The 13,186-nt window shown below is 47.0% G+C and overlaps 6 protein-coding genes across 6 annotated transcripts; 3 read left to right on the top strand and 3 right to left on the bottom strand.

Annotated features, from left to right (window-relative positions):
• Positions 1–27: 27 nt before the first annotated feature.
• On the bottom strand, positions 28–1,285 carry N7487_011333 (aldo/keto reductase; the record flags this gene model as incomplete). Its single annotated transcript, XM_056879063.1, has 4 exons — positions 28–534; positions 630–986; positions 1,044–1,194; positions 1,257–1,285. The coding sequence occupies 4 exons, from the start codon at positions 1,283–1,285 to the stop codon at positions 28–30; spliced, it is 1,044 nt and encodes a 347-aa protein (XP_056724382.1).
• A 585-nt stretch (positions 1,286–1,870) lies between these two features.
• Positions 1,871–3,978, bottom strand: N7487_011334 (flavin-containing monooxygenase; the record flags this gene model as incomplete). Its single annotated transcript, XM_056879064.1, has 7 exons — positions 1,871–2,211; positions 2,275–2,481; positions 2,539–3,039; positions 3,104–3,190; positions 3,247–3,683; positions 3,749–3,865; positions 3,917–3,978. 7 exons carry the CDS (start codon positions 3,976–3,978, stop codon positions 1,871–1,873), a joined length of 1,752 nt encoding a protein of 583 aa, XP_056724383.1.
• A 1,076-nt stretch (positions 3,979–5,054) lies between these two features.
• On the top strand, positions 5,055–5,686 carry N7487_011335 (uncharacterized protein; the record flags this gene model as incomplete). The annotated part of the gene is made up of 2 exons (XM_056879065.1): positions 5,055–5,079; positions 5,130–5,686. 2 exons carry the CDS (start codon positions 5,055–5,057, stop codon positions 5,684–5,686), a joined length of 582 nt encoding a protein of 193 aa, XP_056724384.1.
• Positions 5,687–6,884: 1,198 nt separating this feature from the next.
• On the bottom strand, positions 6,885–8,645 carry N7487_011336 (putative GABA permease; the record flags this gene model as incomplete). Its single annotated transcript, XM_056879066.1, has 5 exons — positions 6,885–7,675; positions 7,726–8,106; positions 8,167–8,246; positions 8,300–8,484; positions 8,538–8,645. The coding sequence occupies 5 exons, from the start codon at positions 8,643–8,645 to the stop codon at positions 6,885–6,887; spliced, it is 1,545 nt and encodes a 514-aa protein (XP_056724385.1).
• Positions 8,646–9,386: 741 nt separating this feature from the next.
• On the top strand, positions 9,387–10,780 carry N7487_011337 (uncharacterized protein; the record flags this gene model as incomplete). Its single annotated transcript, XM_056879067.1, has 4 exons — positions 9,387–9,896; positions 9,962–10,104; positions 10,171–10,238; positions 10,308–10,780. The coding sequence occupies 4 exons, from the start codon at positions 9,387–9,389 to the stop codon at positions 10,778–10,780; spliced, it is 1,194 nt and encodes a 397-aa protein (XP_056724386.1).
• A 600-nt stretch (positions 10,781–11,380) lies between these two features.
• N7487_011338 (Zn(II)2Cys6 transcription factor domain-containing protein) lies at positions 11,381–12,841 on the top strand (the record flags this gene model as incomplete). Its single annotated transcript, XM_056879068.1, has 2 exons — positions 11,381–11,467; positions 11,654–12,841. 2 exons carry the CDS (start codon positions 11,381–11,383, stop codon positions 12,839–12,841), a joined length of 1,275 nt encoding a protein of 424 aa, XP_056724387.1.
• Positions 12,842–13,186: the final 345 nt, after the last annotated feature.

The raw sequence follows: 13,186 nt of genomic DNA on the forward strand, positions 1-13,186 counted from the left end.
TCGTACATAAGTATCCCTCTAAAACCCTTACCGCTCAAGAGCAGTAACAGCCTTAGGAACATACGGCTCCTCGAGATACTTGATCTCCTCAGGAGACAGCTGAACCTTAATAGCAGCAACAGCCTCATCAATCCGCTTCACACTGTGAAGTCCAAGGATAGGGTTCTCGCCAGGGTGAGTCAAAGACCAAGCAATAGCAATTTGAGCCATGCTCACGCCCTTCTTATTGGCGATTTCCTCAACTCGGTCGATGATAGCCTTATCAGCCTCGGACTCGCGACTACGGACAAACATCTTCAGCGCGCCGTCCGTATTCTCGCGCACCGTCTCACGCGAGCCCCAGGGCCGCGCCAGCGCGCCACGGGCAATAGGTGACCACGGGATAATGCCGACTCCAGCGTCTTGGCAGTAGGGGATCATCTCGCGCTCTTCTTCACGGAAGAGGAGGTTGTGGAAGTTTTGCATGCAGATGAATTTGTGCCATCCGTTGCGCTCGGCGATGTTTTGCAGGGATTGGAATTCCCAGGCCGCCATCTGGTTGCTGGGTTAGCGTGGGAATCTTGGATATTAGGGAGATGGCAGAGAAAAGAAAGAGAAATAGGTAGGAGTGGAAAACATGATGGACATACCGAGCTAGCACCAATGTACCGAACCTTCCCGCTCTCGACGACATCGTTCAGCGCCTTCATGATCTCCTCGCGCGGAGTATCCCGGTCCAAACGGTGGATCTGCAGCACGTCGATGTATGTACCCAGACGTTCCACGCTGGCATCGACCGCATCGAAGATGTGCTTGCGTGACAAGCCGGTGCGGTTGACGAAGGGGCCGTCGTTCGTGGCGGATGCGGCGATGGGTGGGAATTTGCCTTCGTCGTCGACGCCGAAGAAACACTTGGTTAGGATTACCACGCGGTTACGAGGGATGTTGTACTTCTTCAGGGCTTTTCCGACGACTTCTTCGGATTTGCCGTGGGAGTAGACATCCGCCTAGACGGTAAATATTAGTAGCTTATTCGGTGGTTTTCTAACAAGGTCTTTGTTTACCGTGTCCCAGGTGTTGATTCCCTGCTTGTAGGCATGCTCAATCAGGGGAAGTGAGTCTTCCTCATCGAGAACCCAGTCTTGCCATTGCTTGCTGCCATATCCCATAGTTCCAAGGATGATCTTGGAGATCTTCAGACCTGAGTTTCCAAGGCTGTTATTTATTTGGTATCAGCATCTTGTTCGAGTAAAATGTGTGATGCGGGGGTTATGTACCGAACATATTCCATCTTATTGTCGGCCATTGTGATATTTGTGGGTTTGTTTATGTGAGCTCTAGCAATAACAAAAAAATATCAGTTACTATAATTTATGTATTGATCTTGATTCGCATTGAATATGACGTCAATTTCCAAGGTACGCCCAGGGGCAGAGGGGAGCTCACCTGTCAACACAATTTATTTATGGGTGTTGGTGGAACAAGGAAAGAAACAAACGCGAAAATTCCTGAGTTTCTTTTCGACGAAATGACTCAGAAGAGATCCAAATAGCTCATTAATAATCCAAGTGAATCTGCCGAAAACCACAAGCGTGGGGCTCATATAGCCGATGAATTACCGGGATATCCACCTTAAATGTTGATCGGTCCAGAACATCGGATATCAAGATGTCAAGATCTACGCGATGGAGCCAATATATGCATTTATGTTATACAGTTACATACAGTGTAATTTTACAATAAATCAGAAATGTAGCACGATCTCGGGTGGTATTAGTTGTTGAATTAGGGTCTACAATATAGATACATTTCTGCACATCATAGATCGCTTAACCCGAAAACATGTTGGATTCTTACAACCTTGAAAACTAGCTATGCGTAGTAACATTCCTCAACTCTTGACCGATGGCTCACCAGGATATGACCATGCGCCCAACAAGTGTAAGACTTGGCTTGTCACACGATACAACACGTTGCTTGGTGGTGCAAGGATATGAGAAGCAGGCTCCACATTCCTTTCTGGCTTCTGGATATCAGTTGGGGGATGAACCCAAGGGAAATGATTGGGCACGAATCCATCAATTGTCACACCATTGCCGAAACTTGCATATTTTTCATCCGGGTTCTCGTAGACTAGATCAAAGTCTTCCCAGCGGACAATCTCGGTTGCCGCGTAGTAATGGAGGACAGTACCGGGCCAGGGGACAACCACCTTTCCATTGTCATTCTTGTCTGTTCCACCAAGGATGAGTCAATTCACAAAGTTAGGAACAAGGGGTAGGGATCTTTACTTACACCATGATTTGCATGGTCCTGACCAGACCATGTGAGGCATTCTCGACTGAACCCATTGGTTAAATGCACGTTGAGCCCGCTGCGTCACAGACACGGATCGCAGTCTGTCTGTTTGGAGTCGTGATAGGATTCGAATCATGTAGTCGCTTGCTCTCTCGATGCCTGGGATGGCGGATCCATTCACAGGGCAAATTGGGGGGTTGAAAACTGTCCAAGATACAAGGGTTAGGCACAAAAGCCAACAAAAACCATTCAAGTTCTTACCAAAGAAGTTAGGGAACTCAGCGACCATCGCCGCCATATAGCTCTCACAAGGTCCTTCGCGATCCCAGTCTTCACTCAGCGATCGTCCAGCGCGGCCAGTAACTGGGAACCGTGGCTGGTATGGCTCGAATCCGGTAGCGTATACCAGTATGTCACACTCGTACTCCCCTCCAGATTCAGTGATGAGGCTGTCCTCGGTCAGCTTTTTAATTGAGTCATACACATATATGGCATTCGGCTTTTGCAACGCATCCAGATAGTGACCACCGGGCGTAAAGCGACGACAGCCAGCCTCGAACTCTGGTAGGAGTGCATCCAAAAGATCGGGGTTTGTGATCTTGGACTTCATGAATGAAAGTGCCAATGATGTGAAATTGGCTTGTGATTTGGTCCCTCTCCAGAGTCCCATGAAACTTGTGGCAAGTCTCTGCTCTAATGAGATGCAGAAGTTATAATAGCGCATGGGACAGGCTTGGAGAGCCTGCTTCTGCTTGGTCGAGTCTAGATATGGATAAGCGCTTCTGTTGCAAATTCGTTTCCTTTTGCGGTAAGGCGAAACACTCACATTCGCGCTGGACGGTACTATCTTCAGCCAATGCATGTGGGAGAATCCACGTCGGGCCTCGCGCAATGTTTATTATTTTCGAAACAACTTGAGTGCCCGGCGCGGTCAGTGTGGTGTGTCTTCGGTGTGACTCTGCCACTCACCTGGCTGTAAAGCTGCCACGCATTGAATAGCGCTTGCACCATTCCCAACCACAATCACCCGCTTGTCCTTGACAGCCAAGTCGGCTGGCCAGTTTGCAGTATGCACTTGGATTCCTCGGAAGGTTTTCTGGCCTTCAATCTTGGGGAATTTGTAGTTGTTCAACCGTCCGACGGCATAGACAAAGGCATCAGCAAAGACAGTCTTTTCTTCACCGGAAACCACGTTGCAGAGAACAACTTTCCATTTTGAGGAGTCTTCGTTCCATTGCGCCAAGACGCATTTGGTGTTGAAGGTCATGAAGCGGCGAAGATTGTGCATGTCGGCCACATCCTCCAGATATTTGTGAATTTCGGGGGCTGGAGGATAAAGTGATGACCATGAGGGATTGGGTGCCCAATTAAACTGGTAGGTATGGGAAGGTACATCGCATGTGCATCTATAGCAAGACATTAGCGAACTCGTTCATCTGATAACAAAAGCTCGCAGGAATATAGTACATACCCGGGATACCGATTTTCATACCATGTACCCCCAAGGGAAGGATTTCTGTCATAGATTTCGAGGTCGATACCTGATAATGATGTGGTCGCATCATGTGCGAATTGGATCCCTGAAATACTACGACAATCTGTTAGAAGTGGTTATCGCTCGAGTTCAGTATGCACATACCCAGCACCGATAACCACAATCTTCAACGGGCGTGCCACAAAAGCACTTGGAATGAGATCCATTGCAGGTGATGTGAAAGAAGGTTGCAAAAGAAAAAAAAAATAAGAAGAAGAGCTCCAGGGCTGAGAAGAACTGGGGAGACAGGTCATATATGATAACGTGTCTCGTCTTGTCTCGTCTTCTGCAGAACGACACGTGCTCCCTGAAGAAAGGAATAACAGAGAGCGTGTAATTACATCTTTCTTTGTTTATATGTATAGGCCTACATAGTCTACTTCACGCTTTCAGGGTGTTCCCGACTCCACCGCGAGGCACGACAAGACACAGGGAAGACAAGGAAAAAGCTTCCAAACTTTCTCTGTAGCCAGTGAAATCTCAATATAGCATTGCGGGAAAAACAACCAGTAGATTCCAAATTAAAATTCTTGGAGAATGATAAATTTAGTAATTCAAAGCCCTAGAGGGTGTATGAGATTAAGTTTTACAGATCACTTCCATAGCTGAATTAGGATGTTGGAAGCTATCGAGGTCACCGAGTCAACTGCGGATTGTGGTAATAGCACTCACTGGCTACGCTCCATGCATCTACGGTGGCGATCTTGGGTAAAAACGCGATATCCAAGTAGTCCAACAAAGCGCGAAGCGTAGTGGTAGAACCATATTTCAAGCCAGGTAAATATGGAATAAGGAAAAGTGTGCATTAACTTGTCCTTTTTATAAATCAAGTAGTATAGTTATGTGAGAGTCTTGGAATATTCACCACATGTTCTATAGAAAAAGCAAAACATGGGCTATTTAAAAAGAAAAAGAAAATATAGTACCGCCAAGAAAGGCAAAAGTACATCGCTGAGGTTACTTATATGGAAGGGTTAAGGCGGTTCTTGAAAAGAGGTGCTATTAAATTCACTATATAACAGAAACGATGATAGAGAAAAGGTATTTACTGAAACCCCAGAGAGCTTATAACCTCAAGATACACCAACTAGACAAAGAGAGCGTTAAGCAAGTAGAAGACCAAAACATTGAAGATCTTCCCAGGGCGTCTCTACGCGCGTTGATCCCTTGCCATTTATATCATGACCGGGGCATTCAGAATTCACTTCTCGTCGCCTCTCTAATCTCGTGCTCGATACCCAATATGCTGATAACGGATTATATGACCAGTACGTCAACTCCACACTATACGCCAACAAAAAAGATCTAACAGAACCAGACAGAATTCTCAATCCCGAATGGGATCCAGTCGAGTTCCGACCTCAGGTAGCGTGGCGCGAAATCCTGAGCCAGCCAGTCAGGTGCATTCGGGCCGTATGTCTGTCACCCCCCGACTACTATCATCCAAACATCTGGGCCTTTTTGCTGTCCACGTCGGAAGAAGATCCGACAGCGATAAGACTTGAATGTCAACCAACCGAGCGCCGCAGAACCACCATCGTTCTACAAGGTTCTAGAGCCAGAATTTTGTTCCGAAGAGAACCGGTCATGATCTTGGTCCCAAACGGTGCGGCAGCAACCTTTGTCCTGAGGGTGAACGAGGGATTCACGGTGGAGGATATCTACAGCCTAATTGTTAGGAATAACCGGCACAAATACGAGATTGACGAAGAAGGTTGGAATAGCCGAACCTGGGTTTATGATCAAATGCACCTCTTCAACCGGCATGGTATTTTCGCCTACCAGGGCGAGGTCGAACTTGTGGATGATGCACTCCATAAAAGGTGGCCAGAGGGGGGACCTAACATGCTTGAGGAAGGGGCTTACTATGGGTGAAATCAAATGAATCAGACCAAAGTACTTTTTTCTTTGATGCAGGTCTTGATGACGAGATGGTCTTTGATCAAATTTGCTACAGCAAGAACAAGTGTTCCTTTGTATTGCTTTCTTTTTTCATCTAGCTGCACAAACAATGAGAGTTTGCTACAACATACATACTGAAGAGTGGAACGCTCAAGGCAGTATGCTCAAGACACATGGGTCGATTCAGTCCTTGTAATCCAGATAGATACCTAATTTTTTCATGCAAAGGAACCCGCACGCCACCCAATGAGTGAATCCAAAGATGTGTAGATGTGTGTATTGCTAACATGTAACTATATACTACTTATATCTTCCGTAATTCAACAATTACATAATAAATGGTGCAATAAAAGAAAAGAAAGACAAGACAAATGCGTACAACATAGTGAGGACCAGGTTTCCCACTACAATATTACGACGGTGTATAGCGCTCAATGCCAAATGTCTGATTCTAATGCCTGGATGTCTTATTTTGGCCTGACTTATGCCTGAACTAAGCCTTGTTTTAGGCCACTTCGGGGCCTCTCTATGGAGTGTAATGTAACTTACTCTTCATTGAATAACTCGGCGCCGTTAACCCATAAAAATGGAGATCGAAGGCTTCATTTTCATTCCTACCTTAGGCTAGCGGAACCAGTGTATCCATGTACATTGCTTATTAAGGGGTCTATAATAGTAATTCATGTATTTTTATATTTCTGCCAGGCCAAAATAAAGCATTCGGCATTGGGCGCTATACACCGTCGAACTAAATGAGTATGTAATCCATGTCGACTTGGAACCTTGGAACCTGGGCAAGTGCAGGTGCTCCCGGGCTGATCAGTACCGTTATCATCCTCCTCATCCGCCCTGGAGGGCTCCAGGGCTGTTTTTGACGACTTGCGATTCTCCCTGTTTCTACTGACGACCAAAACAACATCACAAATAGCTCCCCTCTGCGTCCAAACCTGTGTGATCGAGCGTATAGAAGATTCCTCATCCGCTTTCTCCTCTGGCGCCCAACCGTTCTATATCATCTCTAGTGGAGACTTTAAGCGTAGAAAGCTCGTATTATCTGAGGAAAGTATAAATACAGTTTTTTAATCCCTCGAAAATAAAAATCTATCAGCGAATATTGGCAGCTCAATTTCTTCCACCCCCTCTTCCATCTTAAATTCACACCTTCCACACTTCACTCATTCCGAGCAATAGGCCTCATTGTTGGGCCTTGCCACTTATGCCGTCCGCGAACAATCCAATCTCCACAAGCAAACAACATAACAAACCCAAGGACAGGCCCGGCATAATTCATATTCTCGGCGGTAACCGGCAGCGTCGCCGGAAAGGGAAGGAAGATAACGAAATAGGTAGCGAAGAGAATAGCAAGGAGATTCATGGGGAGGCCAAATTTTCCTAGATTGAATGTTCCCTGCGGGATATCCTGGGGCGCCATAAAGCGCTTTAAGACAAGGAGAACGAGAGGAATAAGATAGGAAATATAGAGACCGAGCGTGCTGAGCGAGAGAATAGCGTTGAATGCAGCCGTGGATCCGATCTGGATGAACGAGAGCAGGAATATGCACGATGCAACTAGGAATAAAGCACGGAGGGGGATTTTATAGGTTGCATCGACGACGGCAAAGAACTCAGAGAAGGGGAGTCCGTTGTCTCGAGCGAAAGCCCAGGTGAGACGTGTGACGGAGGCGAGGCCGTTGAAAAGGGCGATCCAGCCGGGAAGCATACCCAGTGTCATAAGAACGAAGGCGGCTGCCTTGGATCCGGTTGCTTGGTAGGCGATTGTGATGATAGGGTAGCCTGTTGGGCTGGTGAGGGCTTCTGTGTAGTCACCCATACAGTAGAGGATTGCGATCAGGTAGGAGAATGCAAGTGTTCCATTGATTAGGGTACCGTAGATCATGGAGCGGGGAACGACAACTTTGGCATTTTTGATTTCTTCGGCCATGTGGATGATGCCGTCGACACCTGTTGGTATGGATTAGATTGTTGAACATTCTGATGGCGAAGGGACATACCAGCCAGGGGAGTAATGACACCAAGAAGACCGACGGAGAATGTAACTCCGGAATCTTTCCAGCCACTCAAGCCGCCGACAAAAGTGTCCCAGACAAATGAGTCCGGGTTTCGAGGGGCGAGGATAACGAAGACAGCAATTGTGACGGGTAAAAAGACGACATGCATGATACCTGCAGCAACCTCAATAGCTCCCAAGAGGCGACGCGCAAATATATTGATGATGATCGGGATGATGGCAACTGCCCACATAAGCAGCGTACCGCGCCATCTCACAAGCTCATAGTCAGGGTACGCCAGCACAACCATACCCTGGATTTGGGTTCCGATAAAATAAGGTGCGATACAGACTAGCGCGCTCCAACTAAAAACAGTAGTCCAGCCTTATTACTTAGCATGTTGAACATGTGACTAGAAACGGAAAGGGCTATTCATGAGCTCACCCTGGAAGAAACTGATGAATCGACGACCACGAGGCGCGAGGAAATAGCTCCAGTGATATTGAGCACCTGCAGTTGGGTGGCTATCAATCTTAAGGTCAGCATCGGCACATCGCAGTCATTTGCGGACACATACAGAGATGCCAGCTCGGCTAAAGAGCATGCGATAGCCAGATTACCCACGGTGCTCAAGATAATCCCGTAAACAATTGCAGCAGGGCCGCCATTGTATAGCCCAGAGAGCAAACTACCACCGGCAGATTCCCATGTGGCAAGTAGGCACGTGGAGAATGCGACGGATGAGAAGAAACTGAGATATCTCTGGTGAACAATTAATATCTGCGCAAGTTGATCGAACGATAGATGATATTTACCTCCAGTTGTTGTTTCTGGTGCAATGCCACGCTATTATGGGCATTCCCAGTCCCTGCTAGCCCTGACCGTACAACGCTCCCGCTCTTCAGTTCCATCTCTTCCTGCATATTGAAAATTGGATGAGGATAGCGAATTTGGAGAAAACAAGTCGACGGAAAATAGAGCAGTCGGCCTGCAGGTGGCCAGAAGTACTTAGACTCCTCTGCCTCCGCATTTTCGTCAACAGGGGGGAGAGGGGTGGTAGACAGGGGTCTAAATTGTGCAATGAATGCGAAACAAATAGTCAACGCCGGGTTGAAAAAGTCTTGCCCACTTCGTTGTGAACCCTTGTCGTTCGTGTGATCGTAATGAGCAAGGTGCAGTGCATCGCAGTTTAGTGCGGATTAGTGTTGTTTAGTGTTGTTTAGTGGTGGTTAGTGCTGGTTAGTGGATCAGGATTCGCCGGAGATATTTCAAGCGGCCTGATGATCCTTCGTAAATTTGGCCACGACGATTCCGGGAGCTTTCTAAACCAGATGGAAAAATGCTGTCGGAAAAAAACAATATAAAATCTCCGGCCCATCAGAGTGGTCTCCAATAATTGGGGTGTTTGATTCGACGGGGGTAGCGAGTTCACGGGATTCACAGGATTCACATCCTTGCACGGGATGAGATCCGCCTCGGACATTGCCTAGCACTGAGATAGAGTTCGCGCTCGAAGTAACAACAGGGGTTGTAAATTTCCAATAAGAAATTGCATGACCAGGGATGTGAAAAGGCCATGTGAAAAGGCCAGGTTTTCTTATATGCCGGCGCCCATCCTGCAAGCTCGCCAGAGTCCAAACTACTGAAGACGATGTCAAGGTACGATGGCCGACCAAAAAAATGCCTTCCAGGCCCTTTCAAGTGATAATCGCGGTACTATCATCACCTTGGTGTCGGTGTCTCTTCTGATTGTGGCCATCATCTTCGTGCTCGCTAAGATTAGTTCGGTGATTTATTTCAAGCAGCGACAGACAGCAGTCAATACTCCTATCTGGGTCGCTTTGGTTCTTGCAATTATTCAAGTCGTTATCTTGCAGAAGGCGGTTGACCATGGACTGGGAAAGCACCAGAACCGCCTAAGCGAAGGCGATATCCAAACCTGGAGCAAGTTTGCCTTCGCTGCTCACATTCTGCTCATCGTTGTCTTGGCATTTTCAAAAATGTCGACCATTCTGCTGGTTTGGAAGTTAACGCCAAGCAAGAACCTGCGTCGCAGTTGTACAGTCACCGTTGGTATAGTTGTCGGGTGGTCGATATTCGCAGCGTTGAGTATAGCTTTCCAGTGTGGATTACCCGATCCGTGGCTATACTCCCCCGAGCGATGTGCTGGAGAGGTCAGTTTAATTAAATCAGGGCACCGGGCCACAATTGACTGAACATCCCATCTAATCCCAAACAGGGAGCGATATTCTATCCGATCGCGATCTTCAACATCCTCACAGAGATTATCATTGTTGTCCTACCGTTCATAATGATGCGTAATGTCCAGATGGTCTGGCACAAGCGGGTGAAGATCGTGTGCTCCTTCTCTTTGCGCCTAAGGTATCTTAGCGCTAACTCCAGGACTTTCCCACTGAATTCAACAACTCACTGACTAACCCATCACAGTGTCGTCGGCCTCGGAATTGCTCACCTCGCCCTTCTACCTTCATTCGTCCACTCAACCGACGTCTCCTGTCTGTGACACCCGATTCCCTGTCCAAATCCCCTCAACGCCTCATTAAATTAATCTGACAAATATATAGGGGATATAATCGACTGGGAAATAATCGGTCAGACAATGATGCTCACAACCGTCATAATCTCCTGCGTTCCAACCCTGTACCACATCTTCGCCGGCCTGCACTCTGGCCTGATCTCAACCCAGATCTCTGAAGGGATCGGGTTCGAGCTCCCGCAGTCCAAGGTCAGCGGGTATATCAACCAATCCTCCTCGGGAGTAAGCCGGCACCATTCGCAGTTGCAGTCGCATGGACGGTCAATGAAGAATGGAGGGTCAATGTTTGATGGGTGGGGAGGTGAGACCGGTGTTGTCACTGAGGTTTCGTCGGGTCAAAATCCGAATCAGAATTATGAGGGTGGCAGGCAGTCTAGTTCGAGCGAGGGAGCGGAGAGTACACGACATTTGACGGAAGGAAGTCAAGGGAAGGGGGCCGTGCTAAGGACGGTAGATGTTACGGTGGAGGTTGAAGAGCACTATCACCGAGACCCGCTTTGAGGACCATATATAACATGGGGTATCTGATAGCCCGATAGAGCAGATCAACGTCAATCATGGATGTAGAGGTCGATAAAATTAGAGATATGTAAGATACATTAGCAGAGGGGCACCTATTTACCTAGGTAGCTTTATAGTAATTGATAATCACTCACTAAGGGAGACTCAAGAGTATCAAAACAGAACCTCTGCGCATGGTGTTTATTACTTCATGCATTTTATATTTCCTTGTTTCTTGGACTAAAGACTGTGAATCTTTCCAAATATAAAAGATGGTCATATCATGTCCATCTTGCACCTTTTATTAGGCAGACATATAAAAGGACGGTGCAGCCTTGAGTTTAGGGTCAAGCGAGCACTTGGTCCAAGTTTGGTGGACGCAGACTATTTCCTCTTCCATATTTTCCCCAATCTTCTAACTCCTTTTGACTTTCTACATCTTCATTTTCGGTATACAACATACCTTCATGTTCCTATACTCCACGGTCACGTGTGTTCTATTTTCAATCATTACGTCATCGCTTGGACCCTTGCCGAGGGCCGAAAACAGCAAAATTAAACCGAATACGACGCTCTCCAAGCCCTAAGTAATACATAATCATGGAAAACATACAGACAATCCGATCCCGAAAGTCACATCATAAATCTCGTTCAGGGTGTGGGAATTGTAAAAGACGGCGAATAAAAGTGAGTACTTTCCAAGTCTATGAACCTAGTTGTGGCCTTCGACAAGTCATTCCCGAGATGGATATAAATGAGAGCACCGTTCATTTAAGGACCCTGGATACTCTCAAGCCATCAATTTGTTTTAGATCACGAGTGGACTGGGTTGAGAGTGAAATTTTTGGATGATAACCCACTAATAGTCTACAGTGTGACGAAAGGAAGCCAGCTTGCTCGAAATGCATCCATCATGCTATCGATTGCGACTTTCTCTCGACAGGAGCTACACCATCAGCTTCGCCCTCTTCAGCACCATCCCCACCCAAAGCTTCGAAAGCGCAATTTCAATTCAAGCCTTCTAAATACCAATCTAAAAAATGCAAGCCCAAGGACGAAACATGCGAGACATCTTCGCAGACAGTCTCCACGGAAGTCCAGTCCAAGGATTCCAGCTCCAGCGCCCTATCACAGAGTCAGGATATGATCTCATTCGCCGACCTACGACTCTTCCACCACTTTGTCACAGAGACATATCGCACCCTAGTGGACGAAGCAACCGATCGCAATCAAGTCTGGAGAACTCACCTTCCACAATGGGGGTTCTCCACGCCATCTATCTTCCATCTCATGTTGGCGCTGGCAGCTTTGCATCTGGGCTACCTCCACCCCGAGAAAAGAGACCGGTATGTGTTGCAGGCAGATGACCACTTCACGTTCGGCATTCGATCCGTGTCAGCTATTCTATCGAGCCTTGACTCAGGGAACTGCCAGTCGATCTACATGTCGACAGTGCTGATATGTTTTGTCTATTTTGCACACGGTCCAAAACCCGGTGAATACCTTGTGTTCAGTGAGACCGGCAAGGCCGAATGGCTGGTTCTTATGAGAGGAGTGAGGTCGATTTTGTTCTCTAGCCATGACAAAATCTTTACTGGTGTCTTAGAGATTCAAACCGACCCTGATATTCAGGGCGTCAGCCCCCTGTTACAAGATGAGCTCGAAAAACATCAGTCTCGGATTAAAGCACTTCAACGTTTTATTGAAACGCAAGCTGGCGGGAGTTCCACGTCTCAGATTTATACCGATGCACTTGAAAACTTGTTCGAAATGTTTGAGGAAGCATACCGGTATCTAAGTGCTGGGAAGGATGGTGTTAACTTGATGGCCCCCCTCTTCGGGTGGATATACAGACGGCCTGATGAGTTCATCTGTCTTCTTGAGGAAAAGGAGCCATTTGCGCTGGTTATTCTTGCTTACTGGTGTATTCTTTTGAGGTTCATGAGATCCTCGTGGCTTATGATCGCTTGGGATCGACATGTCATTACGGGAATTCGGCAGTCTCTAGGAACTGAATTCCATCAATGGATTGAGTGGCCTGTGTGTGTCATTTGCGATTGACCTAAGTCAATGGAGAAACTCATTCAACGTCACATCTGTGCCATGTAAATAAAAACCAGACGCGTGACATCGAATGCGAAAGCAAATAATTATCACAACCACATTTCGCTCTTACAATACCCGACAAGGACCGAGAAAAAAAGTGTGCTATGCCTACGGGGTATCTAAGTACCTTTCGTATGGGTAAACCATACAACAGACACTTAATTTCTAGATATTGGATCTGGTGAAAATATTGCATCTGCTGGGGCGCACCAATACCCGGTAGGTGTATGGAGTATTGGGCGCTTGGCACGGTTAGATATGGAGTATAAACTTCAATCCTCTTACTACGGTTCTCTGTCA

The sequence above is a fragment of the Penicillium crustosum genome (genome assembly GCF_028827405.1).
Source record: "Penicillium crustosum strain IBT 35664 chromosome Unknown utg000005l_segment0_segment0, whole genome shotgun sequence".
Classification (NCBI taxonomy): Eukaryota; Fungi; Ascomycota; class Eurotiomycetes; order Eurotiales; family Aspergillaceae; genus Penicillium; species Penicillium crustosum.